The following is a 17,179-nucleotide window of genomic DNA, read 5'->3' as shown; positions in this document are numbered from 1 at the left end:
CAATTTTTGTTTCATATCAACTTTTGTTGTTATTTAAGCTACTTAATTGTATTTAATATTTTTTTATTTGATAAAAAAGGTTATCATAATGCCTTGAAGTGAACGGTTAAGTCAAAGTTGAAGTGCAGAAATTCAACAACTTGCATTTGTAAAGGGTCAGCCATGTCTAAGAACTTGATTGAATTTTTTGAAGAGGTGATTTAAGTAGTAGCAACATCTACGGGCACAGTTTATATGGACTTACACAAGGCATTAAACAAGATTCCACATAAGAGACTCTCCTTCCTGAATTACTAAAATATTTAATTCCCTTTGCAATATTGTAGTGTAATTTTCATTGTATTGGGGCTGCCAACCAGTGCATAGCTGTATAAATGAAATTTAGACATTTATATTTGAAATGTGGCCTACTCGGAATACCAATGATGGATATTTTGATGAGCAGATAGAGAAGAACACAGCAGCTTCCAGCAAGAGAGCTCCAGTCAGTTAACCTTGGTTCTTGATGCTACTTTTAATGGATGTAGATAAAATAATTGGGCATAGCAGCTGGTTTTTTATTACGTTTTTCAGATGATCACTGAAGGAAGGTATTTTTGAAATCTGTACGCATGCAATTAGAAAGAACAATAGAGATGAAAAAAGATGTATTGCCATCATCACAGCTGATGTTACTATTGGGCAAGTCAGATCCCAGGGTGGAACCCAGCTTGATAGATCCTAACTTTTATTTTTTGTTTAGAAACCTGGAGGGTGGCTACTGAACAGAGTCACAGGAGCCAGCTGATGAACTTTTAATGAAAGAATAAAACATTTAATAAACAAGAAAAGATGAACTATATTACAATACTCCTTCACCCACAACCATATCTTTACAGATGTGTTATCTTTAGGAATCTGAATATAAGTTACAAAAGCTATCTTATAGCCTGATGTTCACAGTAAGTACACAGTCCATGTTAACTGATTGGCGACCTGTGGTTAGGCACGCCACACACTGAAACCAAGTCACCCCAACAGATGTTATGGATCTCCCATCAGCTTCCCCCAGACACTTGTCACACCGTGAGCCAACCAGTCTCAATGAACTCCATCTTTCACATGAGAGTTTCTGCTCCCCACTCCCGAAGAACTCACTTTGGAATCTTCTCCAGAACAATGCTTTCTCTCTGATTCCTTCCACAAGGGTCCACTTTCAGGATTTTAATCTCTCCTTCCGATGTTCCTCTCCCCTGGATCGCCACATGTATTTAAGCTTTGCCTTCCACGCACTCTGTCAGATGCTCAGCCGTGTCTACAGAGCACCACTGCTTCACACACCCATAGTAAAGAGTTAGAGACCTTCGGCAGTCTCCTTGGATCTTCTGGCTTCTCGCAAGCCTATTTTGCTTTTCGTCTGCTTCTTGAAGCTTTCTCTCTTTAACTTGGAGCCTTCTCCTCTGCTCTTTACTTCTTTTCTTCACTGAACCGGACCTGTTTTCGATCCCTGTCCTTGTTCCTTGACTTAGCTGTCGTCTTGGGAATTTTCTTGTCCATACTCCTTGGTTTTTGGGCTTCTTCTTTAGTCTGGGATTTGCTCTCTGTTCCTTATCATGTCCTGCCTGCTCTGACACTTCCTTCCAACTGAACTCGAATCTGCTTCTTCAGTCTTTGTGGACCTCCCTTGTTGCCAGGCAACAGCATTGTTTTTTTTCTACTTCGAGCCATAAAACCTCATTAGAATGCAAGTATATAAACAAACCCCCCCCCCTCCCCCCCAGAGTTGCAGCTATCAGTTTAAAATTAAACTAAAACTCAGGTTCTCTTAACACACAAATACAGAAATAGAAATTAAAGCTAAAACTTAAAGTTAAAGCTATAGCTTATTCCTAACACCCACAAATACAAATGCAACTTACTTAAACTATATCTAGTTCCTGACAGTATTCATGTGTTTTGATTATAGTAGGGCATTTGATAAGGTGAAACATGAAGAACTGATGAACATGTTAAGAGTCTTTTGACCTTGATAGCTAAGATCTTAGAGTGATGAGAAATCTTTATTGGGAACAAACTTCGGCCATAAAAGACAGGGTGTGCTTTTTCCCCATATTTATTCAACTTGTATAATGAAAATATTCTCAGAGATTGAAGACCTTCCTAGATTATTAATTGGAGGTTGCAACTTTAATAAGACGAGATGGCTGATGATACCATTCTTATTGCTGACTCTGAAGAAAAACTGAAAAAGATTTTGTATAGAGTAGTGAGTGAAAGTGAGAAGAAAGAGCTGAGCATAAATTTTAAGGAAACAAAATGTCTGGTAGTATCCTAAAAGAAAGCCATACCAGAATGTAAGATCAAAAGGTGATACACTTAGACAAATTTTGTTCCCTAGGAAGTATGTTAACATTGGACGGAAAATGTGACCAAGAAATAAGACGAAGGATTGCAATAGCCAAAGATGCATTTCAAAAAATGAATAAGATTATGATCAACTCAAAATTAGCCATGAAAACAAAGCTGAGAATCCGGGAATGCTAATTTTGACATATGGAAGTGCGTGTTGGACGATCAGTGAAGCATTGCAGAGAAGAGCTGAGGCTGCAGAGTTGTGGTTTTTGAGGCGAATAATGAAGATGTCTTGGGCAAGTCACACTACCAATGAAGAGGCGCTAGTAAAATCTGAGACCAAAAGAACTCTGTAGACCAAGATCAGGAAGAGACAGCTGGAATTTCTTGGGCACGTAATAAGAAATCATGATTTAGAAAGTCTGATGCTAATGGGAAAGATTGAAGGTAAAAGAGATCGAGATAGACAAAGAACGATCTTTCTAAAGACCCTCGCAAACTTGATGAATTTACCACCAATGAAGATCATCCATGCCTCCAGAGCTAGAATAACATGGAGGGCCATGGTCGCCAGCACCTTTTTAGGGCATGGTACCTGAAGACAGAGATCCATTAAATGGAGCTTAAGAGCAAATTATCCGGATGAAGTCTGAGTGTCTCTAGAGGAGGAGGCAAAATAACATTTGCTTTCAAAGTTGTACCAGTCAAAAGTATAGATAGGAATAGTTAACTGAATTCTATTGATTCATAGTCAACAGGAAGGTGATTTTTTAAAAAAAAGTGTATTATGGCTTGGACTGCATGGGGCTTATCCATTTAAAAATGATGTACAAGAAGCTACTGTATCAGGATTGGACTTAGTTCTTCACCAAGGTTTTACAGCTTTAAAAAGTATGAATTCAACTGTGTAATTTAGTACCTTTAACAACACGGATAGAAGAGTGCAATGACTAATACAGAAAATAATTTATTTTTAAATTTAAAGGTTATGTCAATCCTTGTACATGGGGATGCTGCTTTTGCTGGCCAGGGTATTGTGTATGAGACATTTCATCTCAGTGACCTCCCATCCTATACTACACATGGTACTATCCACGTAGTTGTGAATAACCAGGTAAGAAAAGGCACATCCCAGTTAATACGCAATAAAATATGGCTGTGGAACATGTGTATCAGTGAGTTGCTGAATTGTTTCTGATCAGTGAAATGCATTTGATATTAATATTGGAAGTCACATGCTGTTGCAGATTGGGTTTACTACAGATCCTCGTATGGCCCGTTCATCTCCATATCCTACTGATGTTGCACGTGTTGTGAATGCACCCATCTTTCATGTGAATAGTGATGATCCGGAAGCAGTGACCTATGTGTGTAAAGTGGCTGCAGAGTGGAGGAGCACGTACAATAAGGATGTTATAATCGATCTGGTAATTACAAGATATTATACTGCAGAATTTGAAATGTTACAGACATCATTTCACGTATATTAGGAAAACTATGTGCAGAATCTTCAGCTCGGGCGGGGGGGGGGAGATAGTGCTCGCTGAGGCGTAAAATGACGCGCGGTGATGTTGGGCGGGTGTCCCAACATCACCACACATCATTCAGATTTTCAGTTCAGCGGGCACGCAGCCAACGTGGGTGCGCACCCGCTGAACTGTCAAAGGCCTATTAAGGCCAGTTAACTATCAATTAAAACAAGAAACTGAGCTGCCCATCCAACCTTAAGGTCGGCAGGGGGCAGGCGAAGAGCCCAGACGGCCTTCACATTTTTCATGGAACCTCATCCACAGGCGGGATGGGGTTTCATGAAGGTTTTTAAAGGTTTGAAAAAGTTTTTAATAATATTCATAGACATGTCCCAGTTCATGTGACAGTTTCACATGAGGGGACATGCCCTAAAAACGTTTTTTTTTCCTTTATTAAAAATTTTAAATTAGCCTTTTTTCTTTTATCTACTGAAATTATATGTTTCAGTGTATTTTGTTCTTTAAAATTTAGTAATTTTGTATAACTGAAAGGGCAGGCAGTAATATTATTTAATGCCTGGAGGACTGCATCTTTAGGACACTGATGTAGTTATTTTCTGGCTGCCAAATTGCTTTAGAAACATGAGAGGAAAAGATGTGGAACTGGGGAGCTCAGTAGTTTAATAGGCTATCCTCGTATCTCTGGTGCCTGCGGTTTAAATACAGCCCAGAATGAAAGACATACCGGTTTGCTGGCAGTAAAGGTTATTTGCAAAATCGGGTTCCTAGTATCTGAACCACAACATTAAACCACTTGCAGTTTGGTCATCCTCCTTTAGAAGGAAAGGAAGCTTATGGCCAGGATTTTACAGTTGGCGTGTGGGGGCGGGCCCGACACACTGGCACATAAAATGACACACGATGACGGGCTTGCGTCCCTACGTCATCACGCTGTCTCGCAACGTTTCGTTTGGCGGGCAAGCACCAGAGTCGGCTGTGCGCCCGCCGATAATTGATAGGCCTATTAACGCCATTAACGAAGTAATTAATGTCAAGTTTACGCTGCCCGTCCAACCTTACGTTGGCGGGCAGGCGAAAAGGCCTTTAAGTTTTTTAGGAAAACTGATCCACAAGCGGGATGAGGTTTCCTAAAGCTTTTATGAATTAAATAATAAGTTTTCCTGAAAAATAAAAACATGTCCCATCTCATCTCACGGTGGGGACATGTTTCATTAAATTTTTATTGATTTCATTTACTGTTTTCGAAAGCACTTCAATCCCCCTGGGGCAGCTCTGTGCCTCAGGGAGATCCGCGTGAAAGAGTGGTGGCCCCGACTCTCCCTCCTCCCACCGAGACCACACAGCTAGCGCTGAGTGCTACCACTCGCGTATTATACTGGGTGGGCCTTTGTTGGCCCGCCTGCGGAAAATGGCGGTGCAGAGTTGGTCCGTCCTCTCCCCCCGATCCTGCCCGATGCGGGAAATATTCAGGCGGATCTGTTGTGAGAAATGGAAAATTTTGCACTCGTGTCCTCGATTGGAAGTTAATGCATAGATTTGGGCAGAATGGAGAGAGCTTCAGCTGGCATCTGGATGTGCTACATCTCACCTCAGAACAGACAATGAACATGAAAAAAATAATCAAAAATACATGGTCAGCTCTTTTTAAATAGCTCACTAAATGGTGTTTAGAGTGCTCATGAAGGTGTTTGAATGTTTTGATCAAGGCAGGGCAGTGAAAATAGACATGTTTGATTTTTTCTTTTCAATTAAGCTTCTTAAACAAATTCTAGCATAAATGCTGAACAATTTATTTGTTTTTAATTATTGTTGACAACTCATCTGAGGTGATAATTTTATTAGGCAGTGAATGTGTACATAGGTATAATACAATAATAGCTTTGCTTTCAGATAATTATATCTTTCATTTTGGTGTCAACTGGTAGGTTTGCTACCGTAAAAGGGGACACAATGAAATGGATGAGCCAATGTTCACACAGCCTCTGATGTACAAGCAAATCCAGCAGCAGGTGCCTGTTCTGAAGAAGTATGCAGATAAATTAATATCTGAAGGAGTTCTGACACTACAGGAGTATGAGGTCTGTATTGTATACCAATTACCAGTTGTATCTTAAATTAGCAGTCTTTATGCAGTAATATAGTTTGCTTGGGTGAAATTTAATGCAGGCCCCTGTGGCAAGTTTGGTGGTGGGGGGCATTTAATCGGACGGAAGGTGAGGACCCCGCCCCTTCCTGCATCTGCCATGATTAAGTTTGTAGCAGGAAGGCCTGTGGATGACCTTCCTACCCTGCTGCCAATTGAGAACCAAAGCTCACTTAACAGCCTCATCCTGCTGTTGCTGGTGTTCACCCAACAGAGGGCGGGGCACTTGCCATGCAGGAGGCCCGAAAAGTAAACCCTGCTGGGGTTACTTTTGGGCTTCCAGGGAGGATCCATTATTAAAAAGCATTTGGTGCCTGATTTGAGGGATCTGGCATCGAGAAGGGGGTGCTCGCAGAGAGCCAAACCTTAGCCCTTATTGCTAAGCCCCCCCTTCCTCCCCCTCATTCGAATGACCCCTCCCTCCCACCATCACTCGCCTGTGCCTGGGTCCATTGGCGAACTTGGGCCTTGGATGGGTATAGTACCAACAGCAGCAACCACCTTCGCTGTGGCGTTGCCGAACAATGAAGAGCTGCCAACCTCTGATTGGCCGAAAGCTCTCAGCATATAGGACTCCGCCTCTAGAGTCCTTGATCCCGGGGAAGGCCAGCTGCTGCCCAGTTTAAGTGTCTGATTGGCAATTAATGTGGCATGACTTCCCAAATAGAAGCAACATGGGGGTTTTCAGTTGGAGAGCAAGACCCCTGTTGCTTCCATTAAAGACAGCCCCTTATGTGGGCCCCTTGATGCTATAAAGATTGCTCTTAGAATTCTTTGTTTTTGAATTTAGAGTATTAATCCATGTTTGCAATTCCATATTAATACTCCCTATGTTTCTTATTCTCCAGTAATGTACATAACGATTTGGGAGCGGGCCCTGCCCCCAAATCGCCGAGGGGAAAATCCTGGCCAGTGACCATGAAACTATCATTGATTGTTGTTAAAAAGCCATCTGGTTCATTAGTGTCCTTTAGAGAAGGAAATCTGCTATCCTTACCTGGTCTGGCCTATAATTGATTCCAGATCCACAGCAATGTGGTTGACTCTCAACTTCCCTCTGAAATGGCCTAGAAAGCTACTCAGTTCAAGGGCAATTAGAGATGCACAACAATTGCTGGCCTTGCCAGCGACACACACATCCCATGAAAGAATAAAACCTGTCCAAACTTTTGATATTCTCCAGTAATTTTGATATGTTATGTACATTACTGGAGAATGATGTCATCCCGGGCCATTTAAATCTTAAGGAAGGCGGGTGGACAGCGAAATCAGCCTTAATTGGCCATTGACAGGCTCATTAAGGTAGTTAAATGCCCTGCCCAGCCAACCTTGAGGCAGGCGGGCAGGCCAGGAGCCCCAGCGGCCTATAGATTATTAATGAAACTTCATTACATGGCGGGATGAAGTTTCATTACCGTTTTGTAAAAATTTTTAATAAATTTTATGAGTTTGTTATCAACATGTCCCATCTCGTGTGACATTGTCACATGAGGAGGACATGTTAATAATTTTAAAATGTCTCTATTTTTTGACTTTACTTAACTTTCACTAAACTCCATGAGACAAGACTTTGCCTCAGGGAGCAGTGTGCACTTTGACAGTTGGGGATTCCCTCTACCCCCCCCCCCCCGCCACCCCCGGGAACAGGAAGCGCATAGTGCTTCCGGTCGGGCAGGCCGAATTGGCCCGCCCACTCAAAATGGCGGCGGGCCCCGTTTCGGCGGCAGGGTTCAGCTGCCCGCCAGCTGCTGAGCCGGTGGGCCCCGCCTGCCAGCCAGCCAAGGGCTAAATTCTGCCCGCTATTACAGAGTCAAGCTTTATATTCCAGATTTTATTAACTGAATTCAAATTTCGCTAGCTGCTGTGGTGGGATTTGAACCCATGTCCCTAGAGTTTTAGCCTGGGTCCTCTGGATTACTAGTTCAGTGACATTATCACCATGCCACCATCTTGTCACGTGCAGCCAGAACTCTTGTCAGTGCTGCCAGGAAGTTCAAAAGTGACTTTTTTTTCCCCTTTCCCCCTTCCCCCCACCACATCTCTTTTGGGGAACACCCAGGACAGAATTTTACATCTGAGAGATTTTATGGTCTCATCGAAGTCAATGGACTTTTGAACGGCTTGTCGCATTTTATGGCCCCACCCCCACCATGACAGGGCCGTAAAATTCCACCACTGGTCTTCAGGTAGCTCCTCTTTGTCGGACAGTTAAGCTCTGTAAATTGCAGGAATGAACCCACATCTACCCCAACGTGCTGTACCATTAGACAATCAGAAACTGAAAATATTTTAAGAATTTTACACTGATAAAATTGCCAGTAAATAACTTGTGGCTTAAGATAGTGATTTAAATGAATAAGTATGAAGTTGTAATTTGGTTAACAGGTTGTAAACTTTTCAAGACATGTAACCTGCAGATCTTGTTGCTGGGTTAACATAAATTGATGTATGCATTTAATGAATCTGTCTGTTTTTAGGAGGAGATAGCAGTCTATGACAGGATTTGTGAGGAAGCCTACACCAGAGCGAAAGATGAGAAAATTCATCAAATTAAAGAATGGCTAGATTCCCCTTGGCTAGGTGAGCAAAATTTGATAACCTTACTGGAGGATATTGTTCTAAGACTTGTTCTAAACATACATAGTGATAAACTATGATTTTACACAAATGTGTAAAAATAAGCAAGTAGAACCTGATAGCGCACAATAGAACACAGTAGTTGAAGAGTTTATTTTTAAAAATAGAAAATAAACAAAAATAAGTTATTAAACTGGCTTCCATTCTTACGGTTTAGAATGTCAAGTCCTTGCTAGAATGTATTTAACCTGCATCTCAAAATAAGCATTGATCTTGTCTTGATTAATATTAGCAGTGTTAAATGATACCTCAAAGTACTGAAAATTAGCAGTTAATTTTTTAGTGAAATCCATCATTTTTTCATTGTACCATCAAGTTAATGAAGATGAAAACACTTTTTACCTTAGGTTTCTTTACTCAGAGCGGAGAGCCAAAGAGTATGACTTGTGCTCCAACTGGCCTTTCTGTAGAAATCCTGCAGCATATTGGGAATGTAGCCAGCTCAGTGCCTATAGAAGGTTTTACCATTCATGGAGGTATGTATATATGTTAACAAATCCCATTTATTAAGTGACAACATGGTAAATGAAATTATTTTATGCAATGATGGTTTTGATAATTTGGAGATTAATAATATTTGGTATGTGCTGCTGTATTTTTTAATTCAGGTTTACACATGAATGTTCTCTGTTTTTGTTTATCAATATTACATTGTATCAGAAACTTCATGGTATTAGCTCTCGGCTGGCTAAACTGCCTGTGGAGTAGGACGTGGACTGAAAAGGTGCAGTGGGTCAAAGCAAACACCATCTGCTGTTCAAAGGAGCACAAATGAGCTGCTCCCCTAATTTGGCACGAATGTTGAGTTGCTTTAATTGTGAACTTACCAGAGTCAGCCAGCCAAATACAAGCGCTTATGTATAATATTCAAATAAAATACATTTTGAGTAGAGTAGGATTCATATTACCCCATCGGTCTTTTTTATGCATGAGACTACAGCTGTATGTTATTGGCCATCTGCAGTTTGTGCCCTTTCCCTACCCCCAATCCGTGCTGTGCTTGGTACAGTGACAAATCTGTCACTGGATGAAACAGAGCAGAGTTGGAGAAAGGTGGTCGCAGGTGGGTTTAATTATTTTAATGTAAAAGAAGGAAATATAAAATATGATTCATGTTGTACCTTTGAAATGACCTGCCAGCCTGAGAGTGTTTCTTGTGCACCAATATAATTGGTCTTTTACTGTGTATTACAGAAGTACTATTTGCAACTTTTAAACTGATGCAACCAATAAATAGATTTTTCAGAAGCTTATAAAAAAAAATTGGATGAAATAGGAGCACAATAAAACAAAGTAAGAGCAAGAAACCCAACTGCCAGCTTTGTAATGAGTCAGGAAGATCACAGGTTCAATTTGTGCTCTGCGCTGTTATCAGATTTCAGCGAGAGTGATTGTAAGAACCCTGTAATCAATCTCCCTACTCCTGAGCTTTCATATATATTACAGAACCATGATTTTCACATTGGTGTAGCCTTCCACCTGAACCAGGAAGCCTGCCATCTTTGGACCCTACCCAAGATGGTGGCCAGGGTGCCAGTGTATATGGGGCAGTAAATGACCTAACACCATTTTTCAGGCTGCCACTGATCATTTATGCTTGACAGAGTGAATTAGACTCAGTCCTTTGTCCAGAATCTTGTGTTTGGCTTGCGGGGGCAGGCCCCGCACGCCAACGTGTAAAATGATGCACGGTGACGTCAGGCATACACCCCGACGTTACCGCGCATCATTCTGATCTTCCGTTCGGTGGGCGCGCACTGCAGTCAGCTGCGCACCCGCCTGCCTGTTAAAGCCATTATTAAACTAATTAACCCTATTGAGAAAGCTGCCTGCCCAACCTTAAGGTTGGCGGGCAGGCGAAGAGCCCATCGCATTTTTCATGAAACCTCATCCACAGGCAGGATGAGGTTTCATGAAGGTTTCATCAATTAAATAAAAATTTTAATGAAAATTCATGAATACGTCCCAGCTCATGTGACACTGTCACATGAGGGGACATGTCTGAATAATTTTTTTTTTCAAGTTTAAAACTGCACAGACCCCGTCTCTCCCTCCTCTCCCTGCCTGCACAGGTAGCGCTGAGCACTTCTAGGTGCATGCCACGCTGGGCAGGCCTTAATTGGCCCACCCACGTAAAATGACAGCGCGCAGCCGATTGGGCTCTGCGCCTGTCCGCGCCCGCTCTCGACCGGCCCGCCCGACAGGGAGAAAATTCTCCCCTCGGTCTTTGATAGGCTAACAGTGGCTCAGGAGAGGACCAGGCAGATTTCATAAGCAACTGTTAGGGCACCAGTGGTTGTTTCCTCTTGTCTCTTTCCAGTTGAATTGTATTGCAAAAAATGGTGCAAGCAATGGCACAGTACAGAACATAGTCTCCATCCTTAAATATGAGGATCTAATGGCTTTCTGCAACAAATCCTGAAGTTGCAACACCATTTTTGACACAAATGGTAAAGAACCTTTTCTAGATATGTAGTAGCCAAATGGCAGCGTTGGGACTTGCATTGAAGACTGCACTGATCTACACCTGATGCTATTATAGGAACTGTATGCAAAACTGCCTGGTATTCATTTGCATATAATTTACTTTGTCTTGTGCAGCTTTCAGAAAATAACGGAGAATATTAGAGTGCATTATATATAGGGCAGGGCAAAGGATCAACACACATTTTGTGTGTTGCGCTTGTTTTTCAAGGATTCTTTGGTGCTGAATCTAGCTGCCACAAAAGCAACACTCCTCATTTTAGTGACAAGCATTTTCTTTTCCCAATCCAAATTAAGTTGTCAATTACAGCAGCATGCAGATACTGTTGTAATTTTATGTGCCAATCAATAAATTCATTTACAAATGGCATTCTTTTCCACTTGCAGAAATGTTATTGATCTGTGGCAACCATGTGACTGCTAAGTTTCTTGCCATTTGTCAGTGGCAAGACTGGCACTGGTATGGTAGCATAGTAGTTATGCTGCTAGACTAGTAATCCAGAGACCAGGACTAATGGTGTGTTCAAATCTGATCATGGTAGCTTCGGAATTTAAATTCAGTTAATTAAATAAATCTGGACTTAAAAAGCTAGTATCATTAATAGTGACCATAGAACTACTAGATTGTCTTATAAATGCAACTGGTTCACTAATGTCTTTTGGGAAAGGAAATCTGCCATCCTTACCTGGACTGATATGTGACTACAGCAATATGGTTGACTCTTAACTGCCCTCAAATGGCCCAGCAAGCCACTCAGTTGAATTCAAGAAGGCTGCTCACCACCACCTCTCGAGCAATTAGGAACAAGCAATAAATACAAGCCTTGCCAGGGATCCCCACATCCTGTGAATGAATTTTAAAAAAGAATATTCCTGCTTTTAATTTATATGGTTAAATGAAATGGAAGAGTAGTTTCTGCCAGAAAGTGAGCAGCTGATAATCGCTGCTCCATGTCTTATACTGAGGAATCTCTGCATTGGTATTAGTTGGCTGCCATATTGTATTTCCTTTTTTAAAAAAACAGTTAAAAGATAGACAGAAGAGTGGGGAGAGATTTTGAGAAACAGCAAAAGGAAGATGAGGAAAACAGCTGGAGAAAGTAAATATGGAGACAATGATTGAAAGAGCACTACAGAGAAGGAGAAAATGAATATCAGACAAAAACATAAGAGAGTTAGAAATAACTACATTGACCAACTAACAAAGGGGCAATTATGTAAAGACTTGGGCCCAGATTTTCACTCCCGGGTCAGGTGTGCAGAGATGGGAGAATTTCTGGCTCCGCAGACCTGACCTTTAAAAAATGTCTGCCCGGAGCTTAGATCTTCAGTCCGGGGGAGCGGGCTAGAATAGGAGTCAAGGCGGGTGACCTGGAAAGAAATGAAGAGGCTGCCAGATGCAGAGGTGGGCTTTGTGGAAGGCCTGCCTCAGGGTTCTGGCACTGTGTCCAAAATTTTTTAAAAATGAAAACATAAAAAAATCTCTCCAACCCTCCCCTCCCCACCCCCCCACACACACTACATGCCCCAATCATGCCTATCCATGCCATCTCATGCCACCCTCTACCCCCCATGCTCCTCATATCCCCTGTGCCAACCCATGTCCCTACTCATCCCCATGGCCTTTAATAGCCCTATGACAGCTTAGTGCCAACCCATGCACCCCACTCACTGTCCTTTCCCCTTACCCCCTCTATGCCAATTCATCTAGTATCCACCATGGGCAGACCTCGGGAGCTATGCTGACATATAATTAAGTTGCGTGTATTGATGACATTATTATTTTAAAAAACTCTCATTGAGAAAATATTCAATATTGCTGAAAAAAGAGACATGTCGAAGCTTTTAGTCTTGTACTTTTAATTCACATGGTTTACATGCCAGCTTTATACTAGGTACATAGATCATACGTCCCAAAGACTGGCGGATCGTATCAAACAGCATGTCCCAGCCGCTGTCCGCAACAGGCAAGGTACAGACCGTACCCCAGCTGCCTGTGCTTGAAGAACTCAAAACACAGTGGTCAGAATTGTCCCAGATTTGCACGAAGTGTGGTAGCAGGCGGGTAAAACGACATTTTACTCGCCAGCCGCAATGGCGGATTTTCATGCTGTATCATCCCAAACTCACCACGTTAGTTATGCATTCCCACGGAACACGCCTTTTCGATGGAGGGCGGGCTCTCATTCGCACGCCACGCCATCACCTCACTGCTTCAGGCCGGGCGCCATATTTAAAGTCCAGCCGTGCGTGCACATCTCAGTGCTTCCAGCCCATGACTACTGCAGGGAAGATGTCCACAAAAGGCCAAAAGACTGCAGCCCCCAGGTTTAGTGATGCATCATGATGCACCTTTTGGATGCCGTGGAGACCCATTGTGATGTCCTCTAACCCCACTCTGGCCGCAGGATGGGCAGTGGCATGACCAACCAGGCTTGGGAGGCGATCAGTACAAATACTGCACAGAAGAGGTTGGCCATCCAATGTAGATAGAGGATGAATGATCTCATCCATGCAGCCAGGGTATGGCAGCCATCTCATCACTCTAAACTCAGACATGCAATGCATCACACATTCACTGGCATGTCACTCGCTGCCAACTCAAGGAACATCAGCAGCCATTCTCTCACACACACCCTCACATGTCCATCTGGCCTCATCTCCTCTGGAGAGTGCCTGCTCAGCCCTCACCACCTTGAGGCCACTTGCACAGATCAACATGTGCACCCCCCCCACACTGCAGTACTCTGCAGCCTCTTCCCTTCCCTGAGGCCACTTTCCCCCCCCCCCACCCCCCACTTCCACTCCCCTCTTAGCCAAGCAAATACTAGCCCTACAGCCATTGAAAAGCAACCCATATTTGGCTGATCTGGTAGGTAGAGACTTGCCGTGAGTCCCCCTAAAAATGATGTGGTGCTGCCTGTGAAGCCTGGCCCTGGTGACTGCGAGTGCTGCCCAAAGTAAGGTAGGCAAACAAACCTCAAAGTTCCGAGTGAAGTGCAGCCCGCCAGGTGCACGTCGCTTATGTGCTGTTGTGAAACACGTCAGTGTGTTTTCCTGCCGACGTGGGTGGACGATCCGGGGTGCGGTGGGGATGATTCCGGCAGGGACAATTCCAGCAGGCACGATTCCAGCAGGCAGGCCTAATAATGATATGCTGATGTATTACAGTGAGGTTCCAGAAGTCCGATAGTCTGGAGAACGTGGCCCACACTGGTGGGCTGAGCGGACAATCGTGAACTGGTTTCACACCGTCGTAAAACCAATCTCGTCATCGTGTCCGCTCGTGCCACCAAAAATGCCTAATGCTGTTAGGCACAGAAAATCCCAGCCAGTGTCCAACGTTAAATGAGATTCCGCGATTGGACAACTTTTTCTAAATAATCCTCAATGTGCTAAGAATTACGGTGACAACCCATTTAAGATTGTCAGTTGAGCTCACAGTGTGGCGCATTTGCATGTACTGGAGACTACATATTAATACACATAGCCGTGTTCTTTGCAGACAGAAAGAACATTGCGCTTGATTTAGCTAAACAAAATAAGTGACAGCCATTGGCTGACTCATTCCTCAGGGCAATGCCATGACCAATCAGGGTCAAGCTGCCTGGTTTAAATTTCAAACAGTGCTTGGCAGTTAACTGTCAGTCACCATCAGTGGTGCATTTTCCATAACAGCACCCCTACCAATCTGAGTCCACTTGCCAACCAGTCCCGCACTCTGTTCACATACAGTATAAATTGTTGTTTTTCCTTTATAATGGTATTTTTTCAGTGCCCCGATAAGTGCAACATGAAAAGCTTCGACGTCTGTTTTTTCAGCAATTCTCAAGTTCTGTGCTACTAAATGAACATTTAATATATTGAAATCCCTTCAACTAATCTCTTATGAAAACAAACATTTCTATTCTATAACCACTTAAAACTGTCAATCAAACTGTTCACTTAACAGGCACCCCACTATGATAATGTAAAGTCAGCCGTTGCAGCACAAATCCTATAATTATTCCCTCAGGCTTATGTCAATAGACAGAATGGGCTGGATTTTGCTGTCGGCGAGCAGGGGGCGGGGCCCACTCACCGACGCGCAAAATGACGCGGGATAACGTCGAGGGGAACCCCCGACGTCATTCCGCCCCATTTAAATCTTCAGGAAGGCGGGGGCACAGCGAAATCAGCTGTGCGCCCGCCGACCTGTCAATGGCCAAGTGAGGCCATTGACAGGATAATTAAAACAATTAAAGGACCTGCCCGCCCAACCTTAAGGTTGGTGGGCAGGACAGGAGCCCTGGTGGGCTTCTGAAAAAAACATGGAACCTCATCCACTGGCGGGATGAGGTTTCATGTAGGGTTTAAAAAACTTTAATAAAGTTTCAGTGAAATTTATTAACATGTCCCATCTCATAGTCACATGAGGGGGACATGTTAAGGATTTTTTTTATTTTTCTATTTTTAATGTTTGTACAAGTGTAAGCGATCTCCCTGAGGCAGCACTTAGCCTCAGGGAGATGTGCACTCCTTAGTGCGCATGCGAGAAAGAGCGCACTCTTGCATTTGGGGAATCCCCCCCCCCAACCCCCGCCCGCACAGGAAGCGCATAGCGCTTCCCGCCAGGCGTCACGCTGGCGGCAGGGCCCGCTTCTCCGGCGTGGATTGGGTCGGGCCTGCCCGCCCGGTAGGCAGAAAATTCTGCCCTATGAAATATCAAACACTGATTTCTTTCTTTGAACTCCAACCTTTTTTTTAAATTTAAAGCTCAGCAGAGTTAAATCCTTTGACAGTTTTGACAGTTACAATGAGTTTTGGCAGTTCTTCGATGGGTATAACAGCTTTGACAGTTCCACTGAGTTTATGCACTTTTATGCACAATCACGTCTAACTTTAACAATCCCACAGGGTTCCTTAATTCTCCCAAAGGGTGCCTTCCCTTCCCAGAGGTGTCCTGGGACCGTATCCAAAGGTGTACGTTACTTTTCATAGGGTGCCCTGGCTATCCACCAAGTTCAGACCAGCTCTAATCTGGTCTAATCTGCACACGTCAGGTTTCACACTCCTGGCCAACAAAAATCCCACTTCAGTGGAGGGAGCTGAAGATAAATGACCAGCTGCCTCCGTAAACGGTGCGTGTGCGGATTCCAGCCCGACTCCGTTCCCAGCCCTGCGAGAACAGGAGACACTCTGCCGTGGCAAAAATTTGGGCCCTAGATTTTGACACCTTTGTAAGCAAGTGCTGGCACATGAGATCACTGTAGCTTTTAAATAATTTCAAATTGTGAAGTTTTATCTGAAAAGATTATACATCTGTACTGTAACTGAGCTAATGAAATTGAGGCAATGGCAATAAACATTCTGTTTTTCAAAGCAGGGTTTTATCGGGTTAATCCAACACGCTGAGATCCATCAAGTTCCATGAAACTAAGAAATTACTCTTCCATTTCATTGTGCACATATTTTTCCAGGTGGAGACATAAACAGCTACACATCCTTGGTGATAATGGTCTCTGTAATTATGCTTATCACATATTTATTTAAAGGAAACCATTATAGCTTGATAGCTTAAGAAATTCTCCAGGGTAACATTTCACTAAAGTCTTGATTCCATTTCTGTTAATTCTGAATCTACAGTACGGAAATGAAATTTACTCTGTATTGGAGTGTGTGAAATAGAGCAATGATATACTTGGTGAAAGACTATAGCATACAGCACTGTCAATCTATTATGTTCAGGTGAAAAACCTAGATTTTTGTTCATTTTGAACCAGCAAGATTGAATAGTTAGACACTCTGAATACAGGCGAACAGTTTTCATTCATAGCCTGAGAAGGCTGTAAAAACGCAAAGAACAGCGAGTGCTATTATGCTATTTATTATCTGTGTGGCAGATGTGCATGAAGGATTTTAGCGATGATGTATAACAGCTAATGGCTGTTTATTAATTGTGTTTATCTTCATGCACATAATATGTATTCTTAAGCATCATATATTCTTAAGAGAAAACCTTAAGTAATAAAGGCAATTGAGGAACACTTGCACACCAGCTTTTTGATATATTTTTAAGTATATGCTACTAATAAGGTTTGACAGGCTAATTTTA

General features: G+C 42.9%; 1 protein-coding gene across 3 annotated transcripts in view; it reads left to right on the top strand.

Annotated features, from left to right (window-relative positions):
• ogdhl (oxoglutarate dehydrogenase L) overlaps positions 1 to 17,179 on the top strand; it is a 137,335-nt gene that overhangs the window by 79,031 nt on the left and 41,125 nt on the right. For all 3 annotated transcript variants that reach the window (XM_078530842.1, XM_078530843.1, XM_078530844.1), the window contains exons 10-14: positions 3,317 to 3,445; positions 3,579 to 3,758; positions 5,747 to 5,899; positions 8,442 to 8,544; positions 8,949 to 9,077. In XM_078530842.1, coding sequence (XP_078386968.1) covers positions 3,317 to 3,445; positions 3,579 to 3,758; positions 5,747 to 5,899; positions 8,442 to 8,544; positions 8,949 to 9,077 — 694 coding nt within the window. The remainder of the gene's footprint in view (positions 1 to 3,316; positions 3,446 to 3,578; positions 3,759 to 5,746; positions 5,900 to 8,441; positions 8,545 to 8,948; positions 9,078 to 17,179) is intronic.

Source organism: Cetorhinus maximus, chromosome 27 (assembly GCF_964194155.1).
Source record: "Cetorhinus maximus chromosome 27, sCetMax3.hap1.1, whole genome shotgun sequence".
In the NCBI taxonomy this organism is placed as follows: Eukaryota; Metazoa; Chordata; class Chondrichthyes; order Lamniformes; family Cetorhinidae; genus Cetorhinus; species Cetorhinus maximus.
The sequence above is the reverse complement of the archived record's forward strand: the minus strand, read 5'-3'. Positions and strand labels throughout refer to the sequence as shown.